Source organism: Mustelus asterias, unplaced genomic scaffold, assembly GCF_964213995.1.
Source record: "Mustelus asterias unplaced genomic scaffold, sMusAst1.hap1.1 HAP1_SCAFFOLD_2789, whole genome shotgun sequence".
Classification (NCBI taxonomy): Eukaryota; Metazoa; Chordata; class Chondrichthyes; order Carcharhiniformes; family Triakidae; genus Mustelus; species Mustelus asterias.
The window spans coordinates 6537-34075 of record NW_027592734.1 but is presented as its reverse complement, the minus strand read 5'-3'; the positions used below and the strand labels follow the sequence as shown (position 1 = coordinate 34075).

At 55.0% G+C, this 27539-nt stretch overlaps 1 protein-coding gene across 1 annotated transcript in view; it reads left to right on the top strand.

Annotated features, from left to right (window-relative positions):
• The window catches only part of LOC144490023 (sarcoplasmic/endoplasmic reticulum calcium ATPase 1-like), a 30859-nt gene extending 12284 nt beyond the window's left edge, over nt 1-18575 (top strand). Inside the window, exons 4-9 of the mRNA XM_078207851.1 lie at nt 1909-2111; nt 3640-3725; nt 6972-7105; nt 10688-10805; nt 15042-15159; nt 17859-18575. Of these exons, the coding sequence (XP_078063977.1) occupies nt 1909-2111; nt 3640-3725; nt 6972-7105; nt 10688-10805; nt 15042-15159; nt 17859-17875 (676 nt within the window). The 3' untranslated portion in view covers nt 17876-18575. The remainder of the gene's footprint in view (nt 1-1908; nt 2112-3639; nt 3726-6971; nt 7106-10687; nt 10806-15041; nt 15160-17858) is intronic.
• Nucleotides 18576-27539: the final 8964 nt, after the last annotated feature.

Below are 27539 nucleotides of genomic sequence, written 5' to 3'. Positions count from 1 at the left end.
CTCCAGCCCCCCGACACCCCCTCCCTATCTCTGTAACCCCCTCCAGCCCCCTACATCCCCTCCCTATCTCTGTAACCTCCTCCAGCCCCCTACACCCCCTCCCTATCTCTGTAACCTCCTCCAGCCCCTACACCCCCTCCCTATCTCTGTAACCTCCTCCAGCCCCCCGACACCCCCTCCCTATCTCTGTAACCCCCTCCAGCCCCCTACACCCCCTCCCTATCTCTGTAACCCCCTCCAGCCCCCTACAACCCCTCCCTATCTCTGTAACCCCCTCCAGCCCCCTACACCCCCTCCGTATCTCTGTAACCTCCTCCAGCCCCCTACACCCCCTCCGTATCTCTGTAACCTCCTCCAGCATCTTTGGACATCTTTGGACACGAAGGGACAATTTAGCATGGCCAATCCCCCTAACCTACACATCTTTGGACACTAGGGGGCAATTTAGCATGGCCAATCCCCCTAACCCGCACATCTTTGGACACGAAGGGACAATTTAGCATGGCCAATCCACCTAACCTGCACATCTTTGGACACGAAGGGACAATTTAGCATGGCCAATCCACCTAACCTAGACATCTTTGGACACGAAGGGACAATTTAGCATGGCCAATCCACCGAACCCGCACATCTTTGGACACGAAGGGACAATTTAGCATGGCCAATCCACCGAACCCGCACATCTTTGGACACTAAGAGACAATTTAGTATGGCCAATCCCCCTAACCCGCACATCTTTGGACACTAAGGGGCAATTTAGCATGGTCAATCCACCTAACCCGCACATCTTTGGACACTAAGGGACAATTTAGCATGGCCAATCCACCTAACCCGCACATCTTTGGACACTAAGGGGCAATTTAGCATGGCCAATCCCCCTAACCTACACATCTTTGGACACTAGGGGGCAATTTAGCATGGCCAATCCACCTAACCCGCACATCTTTGGACACTAAGGGGCAATTTAGCATGGCCAATCCACCTAACCTACACATCTTTGGACACTAAGGGGCAATTTAGCACGGCCAATCCACCCTAACCTGCACATCTTTGGACACGAAGGGGCAATTTAGCATGGCCAATCCACCTAACCTGCTCATCTTTTGACACTAAGGGGCAATTTAGCATGGCCAATCCACCTAACCTGCACATCTTTGGACACTAAGGGGCAATTTAGCACGGCCAATCCACCCTAACCTGCACATCTTTGGACACTAAGGGGCAATTTAGCACGGCCAATCCACCCTAACCTGCACATCTTTGGACACTAAGGGGCAATTTAGCATGGCCAATCCACCCTAACCTATACATCTTTGGACACTAAGGGACAATTTAGCAAGGCCAATCCACCTAACCTACACAGCCAACGCCTCTACTTTCTCCCAAGACTAAGGAAATTCGGCATGTCCGCTACGACTCTCACCAACTTTTACAGATGCCCCATAGAAAGCATTCACACAGGATAGAAGGAGGCCATCTGGCCCATCGATTCGGTACCAACAATCCCACCCTATCCCCATAACCTGACACATTTACCCTGCTACTCCCCCTGACACTCAGGGTCAATGTTGCATCGCCAATCAACTTAACCCGCACGTCTTTCGGACTGTGGGAGGAAACCGGAGCCCCCGGAGGAAACCCACGCAGACACGGGGAGAACGTGCAGACTCCGCACAGACAGTGACCCGAGCCGGGAATCGAACCCGGGTCCCTGGCGCTGTGAGGCAGCAGCGCGAACCCACTGTGCCACCCCGTACATATCTTTGTATCATCTGCAAAATTGGCGGGGTTTAGTGGGGAAGCGATCATGGTGGCGAATGTAAATTCTTCTCCTCTCTCTCCTTCCTACGCTCTTTCCCCGTCTCTCCGTTCTGCCTGTGACGATACGTTCCTCTCTCCACTGGGCAGTATCTTCCTGACTGCCGCTCTGGGATTGCCCGAGGCACTGATCCCCGTACAGCTGCTGTGGGTGAACTTGGTGACTGATGGACTGCCAGCCACGGCCTTGGGTTTCAACCCTCCTGACCTGGACATCATGGACCGCGCTCCCCGCAGCCCCAAGGAGCCCCTCATCAGCGGCTGGCTATTCTTCCGTTACATGGCCATCGGAGGTGAGTGAGGGTCAGTGCTGAGGGAGCGCCGCACTGTGGGAGGGTCGGTGCCGAGGGAGCGCCGCACTGTGGGAGGGTCAGTGCTGAGGGAGCGCCGCACTGTGGGAGGGTCAGTGCTGAGGGAGCGCCGCACTGTGGGAGGGTCAGTGCTGAGGGTGCGCCGCACTGTGGGAGGGTCGGTGCTGAGGGAGCGCCGCACTGTGGGAGGGTCGGTGCTGAGGGAGCGCCGCACTGTGGGAGGGTCGGTGCTGAGGGAGTGCCGCACTGTGGGAGGGTCAGTGCTGAGGGAGCGCCGCACTGTGGGAGGATCGGTGCTGAGGGAGCGCCGCACTGTGGGAGGGTCAGTGCTGAGGGAGCGCCGCACTGTGTGGGAGGGTCAGTGCTGAGGGAGCGCCGCACTGTGGGAGGGTCGGTGCTGAGGGAGCGCCGCACTGTGGGAGGGTCAGTGCTGAGGGAGCGCGGCACTGTGTGGGAGGGTCAGTGCTGAGGGAGCGCCGCACTGTGGGAGGGTCGGTGCTGAGGGAGCGCCGCACTGTGGGAGGGTCGGTGCTGAGGGAGCGCCGCACTGTGGGAGGGTCGGTGCTGAGGGAGCGCCGCACTGTGGGAGGGTCAGTGCTGAGGGAGCGCCGCACTGTGGGAGGGTCAGTGCTGAGGGAGCGCCGCACTGTGGGAGGGTCAGTGCTGAGGGAGCGCCGCACTGTGGGAGGGTCGGTGCTGAGGGAGCGCCGCACTGCGGGAGGGTCGGTGCTGAGGGAGCGCCGCACTGTGGGAGGGTCAGTGCTGAGGGAGCGCCGCACTGTGGGAGGGTCAGTGCTGAGGGAGCGCCGCACTGTGGGAGGGTCGGTGTTGAGTGAAAGCCGCACTGTGGGAGGGTCAGTGCTGAGGGAGCGCCGCACTGTGGGAGGGTCAGTGCTGAGGGAGCGCCGCATTGTGGGAGGGTCAGTGCTGAGGGAGCGCCGCACTGTGGGAGGGTCGGTGCTGAGGGAGCGCCGCACTGTGGGAGGGTCGGTGCTGAGGGAGCGCCGCACTGTGGGAGGGTCGGTGCTGAGGGAGCGCCGCACTGTGGGAGGGTCGGTGCTGAGGGAGTGCCGCACTGTGGGAGGGTCAGTGCTGAGGGAGCGCCGCACTGTGGGAGGGTCAGTGCTGAGGGAGCGCCGCACTGTGGGAGGGTCGGTGCTGAGGGAGCGCCGCACTGTGGGAGGGTCAGTGCTGAGGGAGCGCCGCACTGTGGGAGGGTCAGTGCTGAGGGAGCGCCGCACTGTGGGAGGGTCAGTGCTGAGGGAGCGCCGCACTGTGGGAGGGTCGGTGCTGAGGGAGCGCCGCACTGTGGGAGGGTCAGTGCTGAGGGAGCGCCGCACTGTGGGAGGGTCAGTGCTGAGGGAGCGCCGCACTGTGGGAGGGTCGGTGCTGAGGGAGCGCCGCACTGTGGGAGGGTCGGTACTGTGGGAGGGTCGGTGCTGAGGGAGCGCTGCACCGTGAGGTGAGGAGCGTGCGGGGTGTGTGTCTCACTGGGTGATTCCTGTTGCAGGTTATGTGGGTTGTGCGACTGTGGGCGCGGCTGCCTGGTGGTTCATGTACGCTGAGGATGGCCCTCACGTCACCTACCATCAACTGGTAAGTCTAATGTTCCTCGCCTGGCTCCCTGTAGCCTTCCCCTCCCTTCTCCTTTCGTCCCCTGTCTTGCCCCAAGGTGAAACAGCATTAATCTGCCCCTTCGAGCCACTTCCTCTCCCTTGGTAAATCCCAATGTCAACCTTTTCCTGTCACGGTGTAGTTCCAACATCCGGCCAACATGGCACCACCCTCCTTCCACTGCCATCGCTCTCAGACTGGTATCAACACCACAATTCCTCAGCCCGGGTCTTCCCGGAGCGCGATGGAATGTCCCCCATGCTTCTCCCCAACTCAACACCACACTTAATTCGAATTAAAAAGGGGAGGGTGAGGCCATTCAGTCCATCGAGACTGATTCTGCCCCTCAGTCGAGCCCGTGGCTGATCTTCTCCCTCAGCTCTGCCGTCTCTCCCCCCGCACTCTCCCAGTATCCCCTCGATTCCCCCTCCCTCCCCCCGCACTCTCCCAGTATCCCCTCGATTCCCCCTCCCTCCCCCCCGCACGCTCCCCGTATCCCCTCGATTCCCCCTCCCCCCGCACTCTCCCAGTATCCCCTCGGTTCCCCCTCCCTCCCCCCGCACTCTCCCCGTACCCCCTCAATTCCCCCTCCCTCCCCCCCGCACTCTCCCCGTATCCCCTCGGTTCCCCCTCCCTCCCCCCCGCACTCTCCCCGTATCCCCTCGATTCCCCCTCCCTCCCCCCGCACTCTCCCCGTATCCCCTCGATTCACCCTCCCTCCCCCCGCACTCTCCCCGTATCCCCTCGATTCCCCCTCCCTCCCCCCCCGCACTCTCCCCGTATCCCCTCGATTCCCTTCCCTCCCCCCTGCACTCTCCCCGTGTATCCCCTCGGTTCCCCCTCCCTCCCCCCGCACTCTCCCCGTATCCCCTCGATTCCCCCTCCCTCCCCCCTGCACTCTCCCCGTATCCCCTCGGTTCCCCCTCCCTCCCCCCGCACTCTCCCCGTATCCCCTCAATTCCCCCTCCCTCCCCCCCTGCACTCTTCCCGTATCCCCTCGGTTCCCCCTCCCTCCCCCCGCACTCTCCCCGTATCCCCTCGATTCCCCCTCCCTCCCCCCCACCCCCGCACTCTCCCCGTATCCCCTCGGTTCCCCCTCCCTCCCCCCGCACTCTCCCCGTATCCCCTCGTTTCCACCTCCCTCCCCCCACACTCTCCCCGTATCCCCTCGATTCCCCCTCCATCCCCCCGTATCCCCTCGATTCCCCCTCCCTCCCCCCCCGCACTCTCCCCGTATCCCCTCGATTCCCCCTCCCTCCCCCCCGCTGTCTCCCCGTATCCCCTCGATTCCCCCTCCCTCCCCCCGCACTCTCCCCGTATCCCCTCGATTCCCCCTCCCTCCCCCCCGCACTCTCCCCGTATCCCCTCGATTCCCTTTCCCCCCCGCACTGTCCCCGTATTCCCTCGATTCCCCCTCCCTCCCCCCGCATTCTCCCCTTATCCCCTCGATTCCCCCTCCCTCCCCCCGCACTCTCCCCGTATCCCCTCGATTCCCCCTCCCTCCCCCCCGCACTCTCCCCGTATCCCTTCGATTCCCCCTTCCTCCCCCGCACTCTCCCCGTAGCCCTCGATTCCCCCTCCCTCCCCCCCCCCCGCACTCTCCCCGTATCCCCTCGGTTCCCCCTCCCAGATGGATTGGCTATGCTAAATTGTCCCTTAGTGTCCAAAGATGTGTAGGTTCGGTGGATTGGCCATGCTAAATTGTCCCTTAGTGTCCAAAGATGTGCGAGTTAGGGGGATTGGCCATGCTAAATTGCCCCTTAGCGTCCAAAGTTGTGTAGGTTGGGTGGATTGGCCATGCTAAATTGTCCCTTAGTGTCCAAAGATGTGTAGGTTAAGGGGATTGGCCATGCTAAATTGCCCCTTAGTATCCAAAGATGTGTAAGTTAGGTGGATTGGCCATGCTAAATTGTCCCTTAGTGTCCAAAGATGTGCAGGTTAGGGGGATTGGCCATGTTAAATTGTCCCTTAGTGTCCAAAGTTGTGTAGGTTAGGTGGATTGGCCATGCTGAATTATCCTTAGTATCCAAAGATGTGCAGGTTAGGTGGATTGGCCATGCTAAACTGCCCTTAGTGTCCAAAGATGTGCAGGTTAGGTGGATTGGCCATGCTAAATTGTCCCTTAGTGTCCAAAGATGTGCAGGTTAGGTGGATTGGCCATGCTAAACTGCCCTTAGTGTCCAAAGATGTGCGAGTTAGGTGGATTGGCCATGCTAAATTGTCCCTTAGTGTCCAAAGATGTGTAGGTTAGGGTGGATTGGCCATGCTAAATTGTCCCTTAGTGTCCAAAATGTGTAGGTTAGGTGGATTGGCCATGCTAAATTGCCCCTTAGTGTCCAAAGATGTGCAGGTTAGGGGGATTGGCCATGCTAAATTGTCCCTTAGTGTCCAAAGATGTGTAGGTTAGATGGATTGACCATGCTAAATTGTCCCTTAGTGTCCAAAGATGTGTAGGTTAGATGGATTGGCCATGCTAAATTGTCCCTTAGTGTCCAAAGATGTGCAGGTTAGGTGGATTGGCCATGCTAAATTGTCCCTTAGTGTCCAAAGATGTGTAGGTTAGGGGGATTGGCCATGCTAAATTGTCCCTTAGTGTCCAATGATGTGTAGGTTACGTGGATTGGCCATGCTAAATTGTCCCTTAGTGTCCAAAGATGTGTAGGTTAGGGTGGATTGGCCATGCTAAATTGTCCCTTAGTGTCCAAAGATGTGCAGGTTAGGGTGGATTGGCCATGCTAAATTGTCCCTCAGTGTCCAAAGATGTGCAGGTTAGGTGGATTGGCCATGCTAAATTGCCCCTTCTTGTCAGGGGGACCAGCTGGGGTAAATATGTGGAGTTATAGCGCTGGGGCCTGTGTGGGATTGTGGCCGGTGCAGGCTCGATGGGCCGAATGGCCTCCTTCTGCCCTGTCGATTCTATGATGACAAACTCCTCATCTCTGGAATCAATCCAGTGAACCTCCTCTGAACTCCCTCCAAGGCCACGGCATCTTCCCTTCAATACCGGGGGGGGACGCAACATGTGCAGAATACTCCAGGCCCGACCTCACCGATGCCTTGTACAGTTGAATGGGTCGGTGCTGAGGGGGGGCGCTGCTTGCCGTAGCCCCCCTGCCTCTGCGACCGTACTTAGCGTGGTCTGGCCCACTGACCTGGCGCCGAGGTGATTGAGTTACTTTGCTTCTCTCTCTCTCTCTCTCCTCCACACCCACCCCTACTCCTCCCCAGTCCCACTTCATGCAGTGTACGGACGAGAACCCCGATTACGAGGGCATCGAGTGCAGTATCTTTGAGTCCGCGGAACCGATGACCATGGCCTTGTCCGTGTTGGTCACGATCGAGATGAGCAACGCCCTGAACAGGTGAGGACGCCGTCGCCACCAGCCGACACTCAACCCTGACCCCGGCCGTCTCTCCGCCCAGAGCAGAGCGACACAGCGTCAATGGCAACACCCGCCGAGCATTCCAGTTCCACAAGACGACCGGGGGGGGGGAATTGGAAAAGGCCGTTATTAATCTTCCCGCCACCGTGGAAAAGCGGCCCCCTCAGTGCCGATGGGTTGGAAATTCAGCCCCTTTCCAAGTTGGTGCCTCTGAACCGCGTGGCCCTTCCATCTCCTGTTCGCAGCCCAGAAGTGGGGGATTGTGAGTGGGCGTTCATGTGGCAGGAAGGATATACTGGCACTGGAGGGGGCGCGGAGGAGATCCACTCGGTTGGTTCCGGAGTTGAGAGGGTTGGCTCATGAGCAGAGACCGAGTAGACTGGGGCTATACTCATTGGAATTCAGAAGAATGAGGGGAGATCTTATCGAAACATACAAGATGATGAAGGGAATAGATAAGATAGAAGCAGGGAAGTTGTTTCCACAGGCGGGTGAAACTAGAACTCGGGGGCATGGCCTCAAAATAAGGGGGAGCAGATTTAGGACTGAGTTGAGGAGGAACTTCTTCACACAGAGGGTTGTGAATCTGTGCAATTCCCTGCCCAGTTGAGGCTCCCTCATTGAATGTTTTTAAGGCAAGGATAGATAGAGTTTGGAACGGTGAAGGAATTAAGGTGAGCGGGCGGGTAAGTGGAGCTGAGTGCATATGGTATAAGAACATAAGAAATAGGAGCAGGAGTAGGCCATCTAGCCCCTCGAGCCTGCCCCGCCATTCAATAAGATCATGGCTGATCTGACGTGGATCAGTACCACTTACCCGCCTGATCCCCATAACCCTTAATTCCCTTACCGATCAGGAATCCATCCATCCGCGCTTTAAACATATTCAGCGAGGTAGCCTCCACCACCTCAGTGGGCAGAGAGTTCCAGAGATTCACCACCCTCTGGGAGAAGAAGTTCCTCCTCAACTCTGTCTTAAACCGACCCCCCTTTATTTTGAGGCTGTGTCCTCTAGTTTTAACTTCCTTACTAAGTGGAAAGAATCTCTCCGCCTCCACCCTATCCAGCTCCCGCATTATCTTATAAGTCTCCATAAGATCCCCCCTCATCCTTCTAAACTCCAACGAGTACAAACCCAATCTCCTCAGCCTCTCCTCATAATCCAAACCCCTCATCTCCGGTATCAACCTGGTGAACCTTCTCTGCACTCCCTCCAATGCCAATATATCCTTCCTCATATAAGGGGACCAATACTGCACACAGTATTCCAGCTGCGGCCTCACCAATGCCCTGTACAGGTGCATCAAGACATCTCTGCTTTTATATTCTATCCCCCTCGCGATATAGGCCAACATCCCATTTGCCTTCTTGATCACCTGTTGTACCTGCAGACTGGGCTTTTGCGTCTCATGCACAAGGACCCCCAGGTCCCTTTGCACGGTAGCATGTTTTAATTTGTTTCCATTGAGATAGTAATGCCATTTGTTATTATTTCCTCCAAAGTGTATAACCTCGCATTTATCAACGTTATACTCCATTTGCCATATCCTCGCCCACTCACTCAGCCTGTCCAAATCTCTCTGCAGATCTTCTCCGTCCTCCACACGATTCACTTTTCCACTTATCTTTGTGTCGTCTTGCCTTTATAGGACGGGGCATAGAGTATAAAAGCTGGAGTCTGATGATGCAGCTGTATAGAACGCTGGTTAGGCCACATTTGGAGTACTGCGTCCAGTTCTGGTCGCCGCACTACCAGAAGGACGTGGAGGTGTTAGAGAGAGTGCAGGGAAGGTTTACCAGGATGTTGCCTGGTATGGAGGGTCTTAGCTCTGAGGAGAGATTGGGTAAACTGGGGTTGTTCTCCCTGGAAAGACGGAGAATGAGGGGAGATCTAATAGAGGTGTACAAGATTATGAAGGGGATAGATAGGGTGAACGGTGGGAAGCTTTTTCCCAGGTCGGAGGTGACGATCACGAGGGGGTCACGGGCTCAAGGTGAGAGGGGCGAAGTATAACTCAGATATCAGAGGGACGTTTTTTACACAGAGGGTGGTGGGGGCCTGGAATGCGCTGCCAAGTAGGGTGGTGGAGGCAGGCACGCTGGCATCGTTTAAGACTTACCCGGATAGTCACATGAGCAGCCTGGGAATGGAGGGATACAAACGATTGGTCTAGTTGGACCAAGGAGCGGCACAGGCTTGGAGGGCCGAAGGGCCTGTTTCCTGTGCTGTACTGTTCTTTGAGTCCACGAAAAGATCAGCCGTGATCTTATTGAAAGGCGGAGCAGGCTCGAGGGGCCAGATGGCCTACTCCTGCTCCTAGTTCTTATGTCTTTATGCGCTGTTTTTACATTAACGAGGGTCGTAGGAGGATCGAGACAGACGGACATACTGTTTGGGAGCTGGTGCGTCTTAGTGTAAGTAGAGACAATATAAAGATATAGATTTGGATCATGTGACTTCATGAACACAAGAAGAAGGTTCCTCGTCGGAGACAGCCCTCGCTGGGAAATCCTCCCGGGAATGGCGGCCTTAGCCTTGGGACGGAGCGAGATCCGTCTCCCAGAGCGAGAGGTGGAACCTCTCCCGGGAATCCGTTGCTCAGGACAACCCCTTTGATTGGTGGGGCTGGCTATGGATTGGCCATGCTAAATTGCCCCTTCGTGTCCAAAGATCTGTAGGTTAGATGGATTGGCCATGCTAAATTGCCCCTTCGTGTCCAAAGATGTGTAGGTTAGGTGGATTGGCCATGCTAAATTGTCCCTTAGTGTCCAAAGATGTGTAGGTTAGGTGGATTGGCCATGCTAAATTGCCCCTTAGTGTCCAAAGATGTGCGGGTTAGGTGGATTGGCCGTGCTAAATTGTCCCTTAGTGTCCAAAGATGCACATCTTTGGACACTAAGGGGCAATTTAGCATGGCCAATCCACCTAACCTACACATCTTTGGACACGAAGGGACAATTTAGCATGGCCAATCCACCCAACCTACACATCTTTGGACACGAAGAGGCAATTTAGCATGGCCAATCCACCTAACCTACACATCTTTGGACACTATGGGACAATTTAGCATGGCCAATCCATCTAACCTACACATCTTTGGACACTATGGGACAATTTAACCTGGCCAATCCACCTAACCTGCACGTCTTTCGGACTGTGGGAGGAAACCGGAGCACCCGGAGGAAACCCACGCAGACACGGGGGGAATGTGCAGACTCCGCACAGACAGTGACCCAAGGCCGGGAATCGAACCCGGGTCCCTGGAGCTGAGAGGCAGCAGTGCTAACCACTGCATAAGTGCCTGATTCAAACTGACTGGCTGAATTTGAAAACCTTTTGTCAAAAACCTGCTGCCGTTCTATATAAATGTTTCAGTTTGGGTTCTCTGTGTACTTTCATTTTTCTAATGCTCGAAGTACAGCACCGCCTTTTAAAAGGAACCCCACAATGCTTTCCCCACCCCCACCCCCGGAGCATCTTACAATTCTACAAACACCAATCTACAATCACTCTACCCAACCTCGCAACACCGCTCACTCTCTGTTTGTGTTTCTTTGCAGCTTGTCAGAGAACCAGTCCCTCCTCAGGATGCCGCCATGGCTGAATGGGTGGCTGCTGGGTGCCATCTGTCTCTCCATGTCTCTCCATTTCTTCATCCTCTACGTTGACCCAATGCCGGTAAGCATTGTCGGGCCCGATCGGTGCCAAGCCGGGCGCAACTCTCGCGCTTGCTCTGCCCCAGAATGAGCAGGGCCGAACGGAGAGCTGTTTTCCCCTCCCCCCCCCCCCCCCGCACCTTGTCCCCCCTCCCTCCCCCTCCGGGGCCCTGCTGGATATTCACCAGGTATTGGGCATCCGACCCATTGCAATTGAACTTTGAGCGACCTCGCGACGATTAGACTCTGAGTGACCACGCGGCAATTGCACTCTCACTGACCACACAACGATTAAACTCTGAATGAACTCGCTCCTGTTGTTCAGGCACTGACCCCACACTTTTTTCCCCTCCACTGCACGCTCCTGAGCCCCGGTAAAACAACCCTTCACTGTTCAACAATTCCGAAAGACCATCTATTCTGTTCCTTTGATCTCTCTCTCTTTCGATTGTTAAATCGCGGAGGTTGGCCCCTTAAAGTAACTCCGAATCCCCCCCCCCCTGCTGTGATAGTGGAGTCGGACACTTTAGGAACTTTCAAGCGGTTTTTGGATAGGCACATGGAGCACACTAGAATGGTAGGGAGTGGGATAGCTTGATCTTGGTTTTGGAAAAGGTTCGGCACAACATCGTGGGCCGAAGGGCCTGTACTGTTCAGTAGTGTTCTATGTTCTATAAAGAGGAATACCTCGCCTCATAATCTGTTAAAACAAGATTCGACTGGAATGCTGTTCAAATAAGCACAAGGATCATTCATTGCCCAAACCAAAATTAGAATTTAGTCACTCTCAAAGAATATACAGCCACGTTTTGTGTCTTTCGGAACCTTCTGGAGTTTCTCGGTTGATTCCTCTATCTGTGAGTTCCTTTTGATTTTGTCCCTTTCGCTGGTTAGATGGTGCGTTGTCTTAAGGCATACACAAAGCTGGCAGGATGGAGAGCTGCACTCTCCCTCTCAACTTGAGAGGTGGAAGTAGCACACTCCTGTTTCCGCCCCCCCCCCCCCTTGCACTCTCTTTTATACCTGTGATGACCTTTCAACTTTCCGACAATCGAATTGTACTGGTTTTTATTTCAACACCGTCGAATTCAAATCTGACAGGTTCTTGGTAGCTGAGCGCACGCTTCAAATCGATTGCGCACAATTCAGAAACGTTCGGATGCCCTGAGCCTGTTACCAAGGCAACCCCGTAGCCTGGCCTCGGAGACAACTGTTTCAAAGGACAAAGAAAATTCCAGCACAGGAACAGGCCCTTCGGCCCCTCCTGCACCGACCATGCTGCCCCCGAGTGAACTAAAACCCCCTACCCTTCCGGGGACCGTATCCCCCTATTCCCATCCTATTCATGTATTTGTCCAGACACCCCCTAAAACTCACGACCGTATCCGCTTCCACTCCCTCCTCCCCCGGCAGCGAGTTCCAGACACCCAACACCCTCTGTGTAAAAATCTTGCCTCGTACATCTCAGAAGAACATAAGAAATAGGAGCAGGAGTAGGCCATCTGGCCCCTCGAGCCTGCCCCGCCATTCAACAAGATCATGGCTGATCTGAAGCGAATCAGTGCCACTTACCCGCCTGCTCCCCATAACCCCTAATTCCCTTATCGATCAGAAAACTATCTACCCGTGATTTAAACATACTCAACGAGGAAGCCTCCACCACTTCAATGGGCAGAGAATTCCAGAGATTCACCACCCTCTGAGAGAAGAAGTTCCCCCTCAACTCTGTTCTGAACCGGCCCCCCCTTATTTTGAGGCTGTGCCCTCTAGTTCTGGTTTCCCTTCTAAGTGGAAAGAATCTCTCCACCTCCACCCTATCCAGCCCCTTCATTATCTTATAAGTCTCTATAAGATCACCCCTCATCCTTCTAAACTCCAACGAGTACAAACCCAATCTGCTCAGTCTCTCCTCATAATCAACACCCCTCATCTCCGGTATCAACCTGGTGAACCTTCTCTGCACTCCCTCCAAGGCCAATAGATCCTTCCGCAAATCTCCTTTAAACCTTGCCCCTCGCACCTTCAACCTGTGCCCCCCTTAGTAACTGACTCTTCCACCCTGGGGGAAAAAGCTTCTGACTATCCACTCTGCCCCTCATAATCTTGTAGACTTCTATCAGGTCTCCCCCTCAACCTCCAGTGAGAACAAACCAAGTTTCTCCAACCTCTCCTCATAGCCAATGAGAGTCCTCAACCCGTTCCTCATGCGACAAGCTCTTCATTCCAGGGATCATTCTTGTGAACCTCCTCTGGACCCTTTCCAAGGCCCAGCACATCCTTCCTTAGATACGGGGCCCAAAACTGCTCCCAATGGGGTCTGACCAGAACCTTATACAGCCTCAGAAGTCCATCCCTGCTCTTGTATTCTAGCCCTCTCGACAAGAAGGCTAACATTGCGTTTCCCTTCCTAACTGCCGACCGAACCGGCACGTTAACCTCAAGAGAATCTTGAACAATGACTCCCAAGTCTCTTTGTGATTCTGATTTCCGAAGCATTTCCCCATTTAGAGAATAGTCTCTCCTCCATTCCTCCTTCCAAAGTGCCGAACCTCACACTTTCCCACATTGTGTTCCATCTGCCACTGCTTATCCCACTCTCCGAACCTGTCCAAGTCCTTCTGCAGCCCCCCCCCCCGCTTCCTCAATACTACCTGTCCCTCTACCTCGCTTTGCATCATCTGCAAACTTCTCCAGTGTCGTTGGGAGCCGCACTCATCCCAGGCGAGTGGAGAGTTATTCCATCGCACTCCTGGCTTGTGTCCTTGGAGATGGTGGGACAGACTTTGGGCGCGGGGGGAGGGGGGGAGTCAGGAGGTGAGTTACTCTCCGCAGGATTCCCAGATTTTCCCGCAGTGGGGTTTGGGATGAGCTGCTGAAAATAGGAAAGAAGAGATTGTAATGCTTCACTCTCTCTATCTGTCTCCTTCTCTCCCTGTTTCTCTCTCTCTCTGTCTCTCGCTTTGTCTCTCTCTGTCTCTCTCTCTCTGTCTCTCTCTCCCTGTTTCTCTCTCTCTCTGTGTCTCTCTCTCTCCCCGTGTCTCTCTCTCTCCCCGTGTCTCTCTCTCTCCCCGTGTCTCTCTCTCTCCCCGTGTCTCTCTCTCTCCCCGTGTCTCTCTCTCTCCCCGTGTCTCTCTCTCTCTCTCCGTGTCTCTCTCTCTCTGCCTCTCTCTCTGTCTCTCTCTGCCTCTCTCTCTCTCTCTCTGCCTGTCTCTCTCTCTCTCTCTGTGTGTGTCTTTCTCTCTGTCTCTCTCTCTCTCTCTCCCTCTGCCTCTCTCTCTGTCTCTCTCTCTCTGTCTCTCTCCCTCTCTGTCCCTGTCTCTCTCTCTCCCTGTCTCTCTCTCTCCCTGTCTCTCTCTCTCCCTGTCTCTCTCTCTCTCTCTCTGTCCCTGTCTCTCTCTCTCCCTGTCTCTCTCTCTGTCTCTGCCTCTCTCTCTCCCTGTCCCTGTCTCTCTCTCTCCCTGTCCCTGTCTCTCTCTCTCCCTGTCCCTGTCTCTCTCTCTCCCTGTCTGTCTCTCTCTATCTCTCTGTGTCTCTCTCTCTGTCTCTCTCTCTGCCTCTCTCTCTCTCTGCCTCTCTCTCTCTCTGCCTCTCTCTCTCTCTGCCTCTCTCTCTCTCTGCCTCTCTCTCTCTCTGCCTCTCTCTCTCTCTGCCTCTCTCTCTCTCTGCCTCTCTCTCTCTCTGCCTCTCTCTCTCTCTGCCTCTCTCTCTCTCTGTCTCTCTCTCTCTCTGCCTCTCTCTCTCTCTGCCTCTCTCTCTGCCTCTCTCTCTCTCTCTGCCTCTCTCTCTCTCTGCCTCTCTCTCTCTCTGTCTCTCTCTCTCTCTGCCTCTCTCTCTCTCTGTCTCTCTCTCTGCCTCTCTCTGCCACTCTCTCTCTCTGCCACTCTCTCTCTGCCTCTCTCTCTCTCTGCCCTCTCTCTCTCTCCCTCTCTCTCTCTCTCCCTCTCTCTCTTCTCTCGTCTCTCTCTCTCTCTCTGTGTCTTTCTCTCTGTCACTCTCTCTCTCTCCCTGTCTCTCTCTCTCTCTCTCTCTGCCTGTCTCTCTCTCTGTGTGTGTGTGTCTTTCTCTCTGTCACTCTCTCTCTCTCTGTCTCTCTCCCTGTGTCTCTCCCTCTCTCACTCTCTGCCTCTCTCTCTCTCTGTCTCTGTGTGTGTGTCTTTCTCTCTGTCACTCTCTCTCTCTCTCTGCCTCTCTCTCTCTCTCTCTCTGCCTCTCTCTCTCTGCCTCTCACTCATTCTCCATCTCTCTCTCCCTCCCTCAGCTGATCTTCAAGTTGACTCACCTGACCTTCACACAGTGGCTGATTGTACTGGAAATCTCCTTCCCCGTCATCCTCATAGATGAAGTCCTTAAGTTCTTTGCCCGCAACTATCTTGAAGGTAAATGACCCGTTTAAACTTTAACCTTCAACCCTGCTAAGGGGCGAACGTTAGAGAGGAGGGCGCCAACAGAGTGGCTCATGGGAGCCTTGTTCAAGATGTGGAGATGTCGGCGTTGGACTGGGGTAAATACAGTAAGAAGTCTAACAACACCAGGTTAAAGTCCAACAGGTTTATTGGGTAGCAAAAGCCACACAAGCTTTCGGAGCGCTGCTCCTTCGTCAGGTGAGTGGGAATTCTGTTCACAAACAGGGCATATAAAGACACCAAGTGTCTTTGACCTCATTCACTCCACCTTGCTCAAGGCAGAGGTGGAGTGATTGAACAGCAGAAGGCACTTGGAGGAGGTTACAGAGATAGGGAGGGGGTGTAGGGGGCTGGAGGAGGTTACAGAGATAGGGAGGGGGTGTAGGGGGCTGGAGGAGGTGGCAGAGATAGGGAGGGGGTGTAGGGGGGCTGGAGGAGGTTACAGAGATAGGGAGGGGGTGTAGGGGGCTGGAGGAGGTTACAGAGATAGGGAGGGGGTGTAGGGGGCTGGAGGAGGTTACAGAGATAGGGAGGGGGTGTAGGGGGCTGGAGGAGGTGGCAGAGATAGGGAGGGGTGTGGGGGGTTAGAGGAGGTTACAGAGATAGGGAGGGGGTGTAGGGGGCTGGAGGAGGTTACAGAGATAGGGAGAGGGTGTAGGGGGCTGGAGGAGGTTACAGAGATAGGGAGGGGGTGTAGGGGGCTGGAGGGGGTTACACAGATAGGGAGGGGGTGTAGGGGGCTGGAGGAGGTTACAGAGATAGGGAGGGGGTGTAGGGGCTGGAGGAGGTTACAGAGATAGGGAGGGGGTGTAGGGGCTGGAGGAGGTGACAGAGATAGGGAGGGGGTGAAGGGGGCTGGAGGAGGTTACAGAGATAGGGAGGGGTGTAGGGGGCTGGAGGGGGTTACAGAGATAGGGAGGGGGTGTAGGGGCTGGAGGAGGTTACAGAGATAGGGAGGGGGTGTAGGGGCTGGAGGAGGTTACAGAGATAGGGAGGGGGTGTAGGGGGCTGGAGGGGGTTACAGAGATAGGGAGGGGGTGTAGGGGGCTGGAGGAGGTTACAGAGATAGGGAGGGGTGTAGGGGGGTGGAGGAGGTTACAGAGATAGGGAGGGGTGTAGGGGGCATGAGGAGGTTGCAGAGATAGGGAGGGGGTGTAGGGGGCTGGAGGAGGTTACAGAGATAGGGAGGGGTGTAGGGGGGTGGAGGAGGTTACAGAGATAGGGAGGGGTGTAGGGGGCATGAGGAGGTTGCAGAGATAGGGAGGGGGTGTAGGGGGCTGGAGGAGGTTGCAGAGGTAGGGAGAGGGTGTAGGGAGCTGGAGGGGGTTACAGAGATAGGGAGGGGGTGTAGGGGGCTGGAGGAGGTTACAGAGATAGGGAGGGGTGTTAGGGGGCTGGAGGAGGTTACAGAGATAGGGTGGGGGTGTAGGGGGCTGGAGGAGGGTACAGAGATAGGGAGGGGGTGTAGGCGGCTGGAGGGGGTTACAGAGATAGGGAGGGGGTGTAGGGGGCTGGAGGAGGTTGCAGAGATAGGGAGGGGGTGTAGGGGGCTGGAGGAGGTTACAGAGATAGGGAGGGGTGTTAGGGGGCTGGAGGAGGGTACAGAGATAGGGAGGGGGTGTAGGGGGATTGGAGGAGGTTACAGAGATAGGGAGGGGGTGTAGGGGACTGGAGGAGGTTACAGAGATAGGGAGGGGGTGTAGGGGGCTGGAGGAGGTTACAGAGATAGGGAGGGGGTGTAGGGGGCTGGAGGAGGTTGCAGAGATAGGGAGGGGTGTAGGGGACTGGAGGAGGTTGTAGAGATAGGGAGGGGTGTCGGGGACTGGAGGAGGTTACAGAGATAGGGAGGGGGTGTAGGGGGCTGGAGGGGGTTACAGAGATAGGGAGGGGGTGTAGGGGACTGGAGGAGGTTACAGAGATAGGGAGGGGGTGTAGGGGGCTGGAGGGGGTTACAGAGATAGGGAGGGGGTGTAGGGGACTGGAGGAGGTTGCAGGCATAGGGAGAGGTGTTGGGAGCTGGAGTTATAGAGATCGGGTGGATGGAGCTATTACAAGGGGGCATAACTATAGGGTTCGTGGTGGGAGATATAGGAAGGATATCAGAGGTAGGTTCTTTACGCAGAGAGTGGTTGGGGTGTGGAATGGACTGCCTGCAGTGATAGTGGAGTCAGACACTTTAGGAGCATTTAAGCGGTTATTGGATAGGCACATGGAGCACACCAGGATGATAGGGAGTGGGATAGCTTGATCTTGGTTTCAGACAAAGCTCGGCACAACATCGTGGGCCGAAGGGCCTGTTCTGTGCTGTACTGTTCTATGTTCTATGGGTGTGCAGGTAACTCCCCCTTTTGAGGCAGAGCTTGAATGTTGCGGCGGATGCGGAATATATGGACTTCTGCAATGTGTAATGTTTATGCGCCTGGGTTCTGGTCAGTGGTCGTCCCCAGGAGGTTGATCGTTGTGGGGGCAGAGGTTGGGGGAATTTAGTGATGGTAACGCCTTTGAACGTCAACGGGTGATGGTTAGCCCCTCTCTCGTAGGGGACGGTAACCCTCGTTGGCGCCCGTGGGGGTTGTTGCGCTGTCCCGATCTCCCAGGAGGACAGTCCACTATCTTCGTATCTCACTCTGCTCTCTCTCTCTTTGTCTGTCCCTTTCGTCTCTCTCACACAGCAAAAGACCACAAGTAAGAAGGAAACTTGGTGAAGAGGAATCCATATATAAATAAATATTTATATATAAATAATTTTTAAAAATTAACATTGCAAAGGAAAAATGGAATCGAGATGGCAAGAATGTAACGTCCTGTGTAACATGTGCGATGACTCTTAGACGGCTGTTTGAGGGCACGCATCCGGTGGGAGGGAGGGGTGGAGAGGGTCGCCTTACTGCATGTTCAACTGTTTGTTAAACCTGGTCCCGACCCGTTAAAGGGAAACTGCCCCGGTGTATATTTTCTTAGTGAAAGATCGCACCCTCCTCCCCCCCCCCCCCCCCCCAACAACCCCCACCGCCTTCCTTCCCCAACTGTCACGTACTTGTCACACGCAAAAGGAACTTGTCTGGGGGAGGGGAGAGTGGGGGCGGCGAGGGGTAGCCAGGGAGGGAAGGGGGTGGAGAGCCCTCCCTCGAAGAGACGCTTTCCGAGAGACACTTTCCCCACCCTCCCCGAACAACCCACCGCCGATCTGATGCGTGACAGGCTCCATGCATAACCACCCGCCAACCACGACCGCCCCACCGTCCTCCCACAAGCCTTGTCCCAGACTCACCACACCCCGCTCCCCTCCCCTTCCCTTCCCGTCGCCCCCTTCCCTCCCCTCCAATCCCACCTGCGTTAATAACGGACTGGGTTCATGAGATATGATTTGAATAAATATTATGACGTGACGTTTTATGGTTGTCTCCTTCTTTTTGGTGACCTGCCTCTCTCTCTCCCCCTCCCTCTCTCCCTCCTTACTAACAGAAAGCAAAGAGTGGGGATAAATGGGTGTTTTTCTGGTTGGCGATCAGTGACTAGTGGTGTGCCTCAGGGATCAGTGTTGGGACCGCAATTGTTTACGATTTACATCGATGATTTGGAGTTGGGGAACCAAGTTTCGTGTGTCAAAATTCGCAGATGACACTAAGATAAGGGCGGCACGGTAGCACAGTGGGTTAGCACTGCTGCTTCACAGCTCCAGGGACCCGGGTTCGATTCCCGGCTCGGTTCGCCGTCTGTGCGAAGTTTGCACATTCTCCTCGTGTCTGCGTGGGTTTCCTCCTGGTGCTCCGGTTTCCTCCCACAGTCCAAAGATGTGCGGGTTAGGTTGGTTGGCCATGCTTAAAAAATTGCCCCTTCGTGTCCTGAGATGCGTAGGTTAGAGGGATTAGTGGGTAAAATGTGTAGGGATATGGGGGTAGGGCCTGGGTGGGATTGTGGTCGGTGCAGACTCGATGGGCCAAATGGCCTCTTTCTGTGCTGTAGGGTTTCTACGATTCTAAGATGAGTGGCAGAGCAAAGTGTGCAGAGGACTCTGAAAGTCTGCAAAGGGATATCGATAGTCTAAGTGGGCGAGGGTTTGGCAGATGGAGTACAATGTTGGTAAACGTGAGGAACATTGTCAGAGGCTACAGAAGGATCTCGATAGGCTGGAAATTTGGGCAAAGAAATGGCAGATGGAGTTCAATCCAGATCAATGCGAAGTGATGCATTTTGGTAGAACTAACGTAGGGGGGAGCGATACAATAAACGGCAGAACCATAAAGTGTGTAGATACGCAGAGGGACCTGGGTGTGCAAGTCCACAGATCCTTGAAGGTGACGTCACAGGTGGAGAAGGTGGTGAAGAAGGCATATGGCATGCTTGCCTTTATAGGACGGGGCATAGAGTATAAAAGTTGGGGTCTGATGTTGCGGTTGTATAGAACGTTGGTTCGGCCGCATTTGGAGTACTGCGTCCAGTTCTGGTCGCCGCACTACCAGAAGGACGTGGAGGCGTTAGAGAGAGTGCAGAGAAGGTTTACCAGGATGTTGCCTGGTTTGGAAGGGCTTAGTTATGAGGAGAGATTGGGTAAACTGGGGTTGTTCTCCCTGGAAAGACGGAGGATGAGGGGTGACCTAATAGAGGTGTATAAAATTATGAAAGGCATAGATAGGGTGAACGGTGGGAAGCTTTTTCCCAGGTCGGTGGTGACGTTCACGAGGGGTCATAGGTTCAAGGTGAGGGGGGGGGGGGAGGTTTAACACGGATATCAGAAGGACGTATTTTACACAGAGGGTGGTGGGGGCCTGGAATGCGCTGCCGGGCAAGGTGGTGGAGGCGGACACACTGGGAACGTTTAAGACTTATCGAGACAGCCACATGAACGGAGTGGGAATGGAGGGATACAAAAGAATGGTCTAGTTTGGACCGGGGAGCGGCGCGGGCTTGGAGGGGCCGAAGGGCCTGCTCCTGTGCTGTACTGTTCTTTGTTCTTTGTCATCCATTTCGGTCGGAATAATAGCATATGGCGTATGGTGTGCTGGCCTTTATCAATCGAGGGATTGAGTTTAGGAGTCCGGGGATAATGATGCAGCTATATAAGACCCTCGTCAGACCCCACTTGGAGTACTGTGCTCAGTTCTGGTCGCCTCATTACAGGAAGGATGTGGAAAAGATTGAAAGGGTGCAGAGGAGATTTACAAGGATGTTGCCTGGATTGAGTGGCATGCCTTATGAGGATAGGCTGAGGGAGCTCGGTCTTTTCTCCTTGGAGAGACGTAGGATGAGAGGAGACCTAATAGAGGTATATAAGATGGTGAGAGGCATAGATCGGGTGGACTCTCAGAGGCTTTTTCCCAGGGTGGAAATGGCTGCTACGAGAGGACACAGGTTTAAGGTGCTGGGGGGTAGGTACAGGGGAAGTGTTCGGGGGAAGTTTTTCACACAGAGGGTGGTGGGCGAGAGGAATCGGCTGCCATCAGTGGTGGTGGAGGCGAACTCAATAGGGTCTTTTAAGAGATGAGTACATGGGACTTAATAGGATGGAGGGTTATAGGTAGGCCTAAAAGGTAGGGATGTGTTCGGCACAACTTGTGGGGCCGAAGGGCCTGTTTTGTGCTGTAGTTCTTCTATGTTTCTATGGGCTATTATTTAAAAGGTCAAGAATTGCCGCATGCTGCTGTGCAGAGGGACCTGGGTGTCCTTGCGCAGGAATCTCAAGGAGTTGGTTTGCAGGTAATGAAGGCGGCAAAAGGAATTTTGTCCTTCATTGCCAGGGGAGATGGAAAGAGGTGCTGGTTAGGGTGGATTGGCCGTGCTAAATTCTCCCTCAGTGTAACCCGAGCAGGCGCCAGAGTGTGGCCACTAGGGGATTTTCACAGTAACTTCATTGCGGTGTTAATGTCAGCCTTACTTGTGACACGAATAAATAAACTTTAAACAATCTGACCACAACACTGCTGGTGGTATCAGGGACAGGATACCCAGAGCTGGGTCAAAGAGGTCCATTTTAAGAAGTGTTTCAGCAAAGGGGAGAAAGGCGGAGAGGTTTAGGGAGGGAATTCCAGAGCTGAGAGCCCCCCCAAGGCAGCTGAAGGCACGGCCGCCAATGGCGGAGCGATGGGAATCGGGGGATCATCGAGAGGCCGGAATTGGAGGAGCGCAGAGATATGGAGGGGGTTACAGAGATAGGGGGTGTAGGGGGCTGGAGGGGGTTACAGAGATAGGGGGTGTAGGGGGCTGGAGGAGGTTACAGAGATAGGGAGGGGGTGTAGGGGGCTGGAGGAGGTTACAGAGATAGGGAGGGGGTGTAGGGGGCTGGAGGGGGTTACAGAGATAGGGAGGGGGTGTAGGGGCTGGAGGAGGTTACAGAGATAGGGAGGGGGTGTAGGGGGCTGGAGGAGGTTACAGAGATAGGGAGGGGGTGTAGGGGGCTGGAGGGGGTTACAGAGATAGGGAGGGGGTGTAGGGGGCTGGAGGAGGTTACAGAGATAGGGAGGGGGTGTAGGGGGCTGGAGGAGGTTACAGAGATAGGGAGGGGGTGTAGGGGGCTGGAGGAGGTTACAGAGATAGGGGGTGTAGGGGGCTGGAGGAGGTTACAGAGATAGGGAGGGGGTGTAGGGGGCTGGAGGAGGTTACAGAGATAGGGACGGGGTGTAGGGGGCTGGAGGGGGTTACAGAGATAGGGAGGGGGTGTAGGGGGCTGGAGGGGGTTACAGAGATAGGGGGTGTAGGGGGCTGGAGGGGGTTACAGAGATAGGGAGGGGGTGTAGGGGGCTGGAGGAGGTTACAGAGATAGGGGGTGTAGGGGGCTGGAGGAGGTTACAGAGATAGGGAGGGGGTGTAGGGGGCTGGAGGAGGTTACAGAGATAGGGAGGGGGTGTAGGGGGCTGGAGGGGGTTACAGAGATAGGGAGGGGGTGTAGGGGGCTGGAGGAGGTTACAGAGATAGGGAGGGGGTGTAGGGGGCTGGAGGGGGTAACAGAGATAGGGAGGGGGTGTAGGGGGTTACAGAGATAGGGAGGGGGTGTAGGGGGCTGGAGGGGGTTACAGAGATAGGGAGGGGGTGTAGGGGGTTACAGAGATAGGGATGGGGTGTAGGGGGTTACAGAGATAGGGAGGGGAGTGTTGGGGGCTGGAGGACGTTACAGAGATAGGGAGGGGGTGTAGGGGGTTACAGAGATAGGGAGGGGGTGTAGGGGGTTACAGAGATAGGGAGGGGGTGTAGGGGGTTACAGAGATAGGGAGGGGGTGTAGGGGGTTACAGAGATAGGGAGGGGGTGTAGGGGGCTGGAGGAGGTTACAGAGATAGGGAGGGGGTGTAGGGGGCTGGAGGGGGTTACAGAGATAGGGAGGAGGTGTAGGGGGCTGGAGGAGGTTACAGAGATAGGGAGGGGGTGTAGGGGACTGGAGGGGGTTACAGAGATAGGGAGGGGGTGTAGGGGACTGGAGGGGGTTACAGAGATAGGGAGGGGGTGTAGGGGGTTGGAGGAGGTTACAGAGATAGGGAGGGGAGTGTTGGGGGCTGGAGGACGTTACAGAGATAGGGAGGGGGTGTAGGGGGCTGGAGGGGGTTACAGAGATAGGGAGGGGGTGTAGGGGGCTGGAGGAGGTTACAGAGATAGGGAGGGGGTGTAGGGGCTGGAGGAAGTTACAGAGATAGGGAGGGGGTGTAGGGGCTGGAGGGGGTTACAGAGATAGGGAGGGGGTGTAGGGGGCTGGAGGGGGTTACAGAGATAGGGAGGGGGTGTAGGGGGTTACAGAGATAGGGAGGTGGTGTAGGGGGTTACAGAGATAGGGAGGGGAGTGTTGGGGGCTGGAGGACGTTACAGAGATAGGGAGGGGGTGTAGGGGGTTACAGAGATAGGGAGGGGGTGTAGGGGGCTGGAGGACGTTACAGAGATAGGGAGGGGAGTGTTGGGGGCTGGAGGACGTTACAGAGATAGGGAGGGGGTGTAGGGGCTGGAGGAGGTTACAGAGATAGGGAGGGGGTGTAGGGGGCTGGAGGGGGTTACAGAGATAGGGAGGGGGTGTAGGGGGTTACAGAGATAGGGAGGGGGTGTAGGGGGCTGGAGGACGTTACAGAGATAGGGAGGGGAGTGTTGGGGGCTGGAGGACGTTACAGAGATAGGGAGGGGGTGTAGGGGCTGGAGGAGGTTACAGAGATAGGGAGGGGGTGTAGGGGGCTGGAGGGGGTTACAGAGATAGGGAGGGGGTGTAGGGGGTTACAGAGATAGGGAGGGGAGTGTTGGGGGCTGGAGGAGGTTACAGAGATAGGGAGGGGAGTGTTGGGGGCTGGAGGGGGTTACAGAGATAGGGAGGGGGTGTAGGGGCTGGAGGAGGTTACAGAGATAGGGAGGGGGTGTAGGGGCTGGAGGGGGTTACAGAGATAGGGAGGGGGTGTGGGGGCTGGAGGAGGTTACAGAGATAGGGAGGGGGTGTAGGGGGCTGGAGGGGGTTACAGAGATAGGGAGGGGGTGTAGAGGGTTACAGAGATAGGGAGGGGGGTGTTGGGGGCTGGAGGAGGTTACAGAGATAGAACATAGAACATAGAACATAGAAAGCCACAGCACAAACAGGCCCTTCGGCCCACAAGTTGCGCCGATCACATCCCCACCTCTCGGCCTATCTATAGCCCTCAATCCCATTAAATCCCATGTACTCATCCAGAAGTCTCTTAAAAGACCCCAACGATTTTGCCTCCACCACCACCGACGTCAGCCGATTCCACTCACCCACCACCCTCTGAGTGAAAAACTTACCCCTGACATCCCCCCTGTACCTACCCCCCAGCACCTTAAACCTGTGTCCTCTCGTAGCAACCATTTCAGCCCTTGGAAATAGCCTCTGAGAGTCCACCCTATCCAGACCCCTCAACATCTTGTAAACCTCTATCAGGTCACCTCTCATCCTTCGTCTCTCCAGGGAGAAGAGACCAAGCTCCCTCAACCTATCCTCATAAGGCATGCCCCCCAATCCAGGCAACATCCTTGTAAATCTCCTCTGCACCCTTTCAATGGCTTCAACATCTTTCCTGTAATGAGGTGACCAGAACTGCGCGCAGTACTCCAAGTGGGGTCTAACCAGGGTCCTATAAAGCTGCAGCATTATCTCCCGACTCCTAAACTCAATCCCTCGATTAATGAAGGCTAGTACGCCATACGCCTTCTTGACCGCATCCTCCACCTGCGAGGCCGATTTAAGAGTCCTATGGACCCGGACCCCAAGGTCCTTCTGATCCTCTACACTGCTAAGAATGGTACCCTTCATTTTATACTGCTGCTCCATCCCATTGGATCTGCCAAAATGGATCACTACACACTTATCCGGGTTGAAGTCCATCTGCCACTTCTCCGCCCAGTCTTGCATTCTATCTATGTCTCGCTGCAACTTCTGACATCCCTGCAAACTATCCACAACACCACCTACCTTGGTGTCGTCAGCAAACTTACCAACCCATCCCTCCACTTCCTCATCCAGGTCATTTATGAAAATGACAAACAGCAAGGGTCCCAGAACAGATCCCTGGGGCACTCCACTGGTCACTGACCTCCATGCAGAGAAAGACCCCTCCACAGCCACTCTCTGCCTTCTGCAGGCAAGCCAGTTCTGGATCCACAAGGCAACAGCCCCTTGGATCCCATGCCCTCTCACTTTCTCAAGAAGTCTTGCATGGGGGACCTTATCGAACGCTTTGCTGAAGTCCATATAGACCACATCCACCGCTCTTCCTTCGTCAATGTGCTTGGTCACATTTTCAAAGAACTCAACCAGGCTCGTAAGGCACGACCTGCCCCTGACAAAGCCGTGCTGACTACTTTTGATCATACTAAACTTCTCTAGATGATCATAAATCCTGTCTCTCAGGATCCTCTCCATCAACTTACCAACCACTGAGGTTAGACTCACCGGTCGGTAATTTCCCGGGCTGTCCCTGTTCCCTTTCTTGAATATAGGGACCACATCCGCAATCCTCCAATCCTCCGGAACCTCTCCCGTCTCCATCGACGATGCAAAGATCATCGCCAAAGGCTCCGCAATCTCCTCCCTCGCCTCCCACAGTAACCTGGGGTACATCCCATCCGGTCCCGGCGACTTACCAACCTTGATGCCATTCAATAGTTCCAACACATCCTCTTTCTTTATGTCCACATGCTCGATCCTTTCTGTCCTCCGCAATCCAGCAGTACAACCACCCAGATCCCTTTCCACCGTGAATACCGAGGTAAAGTATTCATTAAGCACCTCCGCCATTTCTAACGGTTCCGCACAAACTTTTCCCCCTTCACCTTTTAAGGGTCCTATGCCTACACATCTCATCCTTTTACTCTTGACATATTTGTAGAAAGCCTTGGGATTCTCCTTAATCTTACCCGCCAAGGTCTTCTCATGACCCCTTCTCGCTCTCCTAATTTCCTTCTTAAGCTCCTTCCTACATCCCGTATACTCCTCTAAATCCTTAACACCTCCTAGCTCTCTGAACCTTCTGTACGCCTCTCTTTTCTTATTCACCAGGTTCATCACAACCTTCGTGCACCACGGTTCCCGTACCCTACCAACACCCCCCTGTCTCATCGGAACGTTGTCATGCAGAGCTCCAGACAAACATTCCTTGAAAATCCTCCACTTTCCTTCGGTACTTTTCCCCAAGAATGCCTCCTTCCAATTTACCCGTCTAATTTCCTCCCTGATGACACTGTATTTCCCTTTACTCCAGAGAAACACTTTCCTAGCCTGCCTGACCCTATCTCTTTCCAATGCTATCGTGAAGGAGATAGAATTATGATCGCTATCCCCAAGATGCTCACCCACCGAGAGATCCTCCACCTGTCCAGGTTCATTAGCCAGCACCAGATCAAGAACAGGCTTATCCACATACTGTGTCAGGAAACTCTCCTGGACACACCTAACAAACTCCTCTCCATCCAAACCCCTAGCCCTAGGGATATTCCAATCTATGTTTGGGAAATTAAAATCTCCCATCACGACAACTCTGTTATTCCTACATCTCTCCAGGATCTGTTTCCCCATCTGCTCCTCAACATCTCTGTTACTATTGGGCGGCCTATAGAAAACACCCAGCAAAGTTACCGACCCCTTCCTGTTCCTAACCTCCACCCACAGAGATTCCGTAGTCAGTCCCTCCACGGCGTCCACCTTCTCTACAGCCGTGACACTATCCCTGATCAACAGTGCCACTCCCCCCCCTCTCTTGCCTCCCTCCCTGTCCTTCCTGAAACATCTAAAACCCGGCACCTGAAGCACCCAGTCCTGTCCCTGAGACATCCAAGTCTCCGTAATGGCCACCACATCACAATTCGAAGCAGCAATCCACGCTCCAAGCTCATCCACTTTATTCACTACACTCCTGGCATTAAAATAGACACATCTCAGACCTTCAGCCTGAGCACTTCCCTTCTCCCTCACTCGTCTAACCTCCCTCTTACCCTGTCTACATTCCTTATCTATTTGCGAGCTAACCTCCTCGCTCTCAGTCCCCTCATTTCGATTCCCTCCCCCCAACCTTTCTAGTTTAAAGTCTCACCAGTAGCCTTAGCCAACCTTCCCGCCAGGATATTGGTCCCCCTGGGATTCAAGTGCCACCCGTCTTTTTTAAACAGGTCACACCTGCCCCTAAAGAGGTCCCAATGATCCAAGTACCCAAATCCTTGTCCCTTGCTCCAGTCCCTCAGCCACGCATTAATTCTCCACCGATTCCTGTTCTCACTCTCCCGCGGCACAGGCAGCAATCCCGAGATTACTACCTTTGCATTCCTCTTTCTCAGCTGTCTACCCAACTCCCTATATTCTCTTTTCATGACCCCTTCCCTCTTCCTACCTATGTCAGCAGTACCTATATGCATCACGACCTTGGGAGGAGGTGTAGGGGCTGGAGGAGGTTACAGAGATAGGGAGGGGGTGTAGGGGCTGGAGGAGGTTACAGAGATAGGGAGGGGAGTGTTGGGGGCTGGAGGGGGTTACAGAGATAGGGAGGGGGTGTAGGGGGCTGGAGGAGGTTACAGAGATAGGGTGGGGGTGTAGGGGCTGGAGGAGGTTACAGAGATAGGGAGGGGAGTGTTGGGGGCTGGAGGGGGTTACAGAGATAGGGAGGGGGTGTAGGGGGCTGGAGGGGGTTACAGAGATAGGGAGGGGGTGTAGGGGGCTGGAGGAGGTTACAGAGATAGGGAGGGGGTGTAGGGGGGTGGAGGAGGTTACAGAGATAGGGAGGGGGTGTAGGGGGCTGGAGGGGGTTACAGAGATAGGGAGGGGGTGTAGGGGGCTGGAGGGGGTGTAGGGGGCTGGAGGGGGTTACAGAGATAGGGAGGGGGTGTAGGGGGCTGGAGGAGGTTACAGAGATAGGGAGGGGGAGTAGGGGGCTGGAGGGGGTTACAG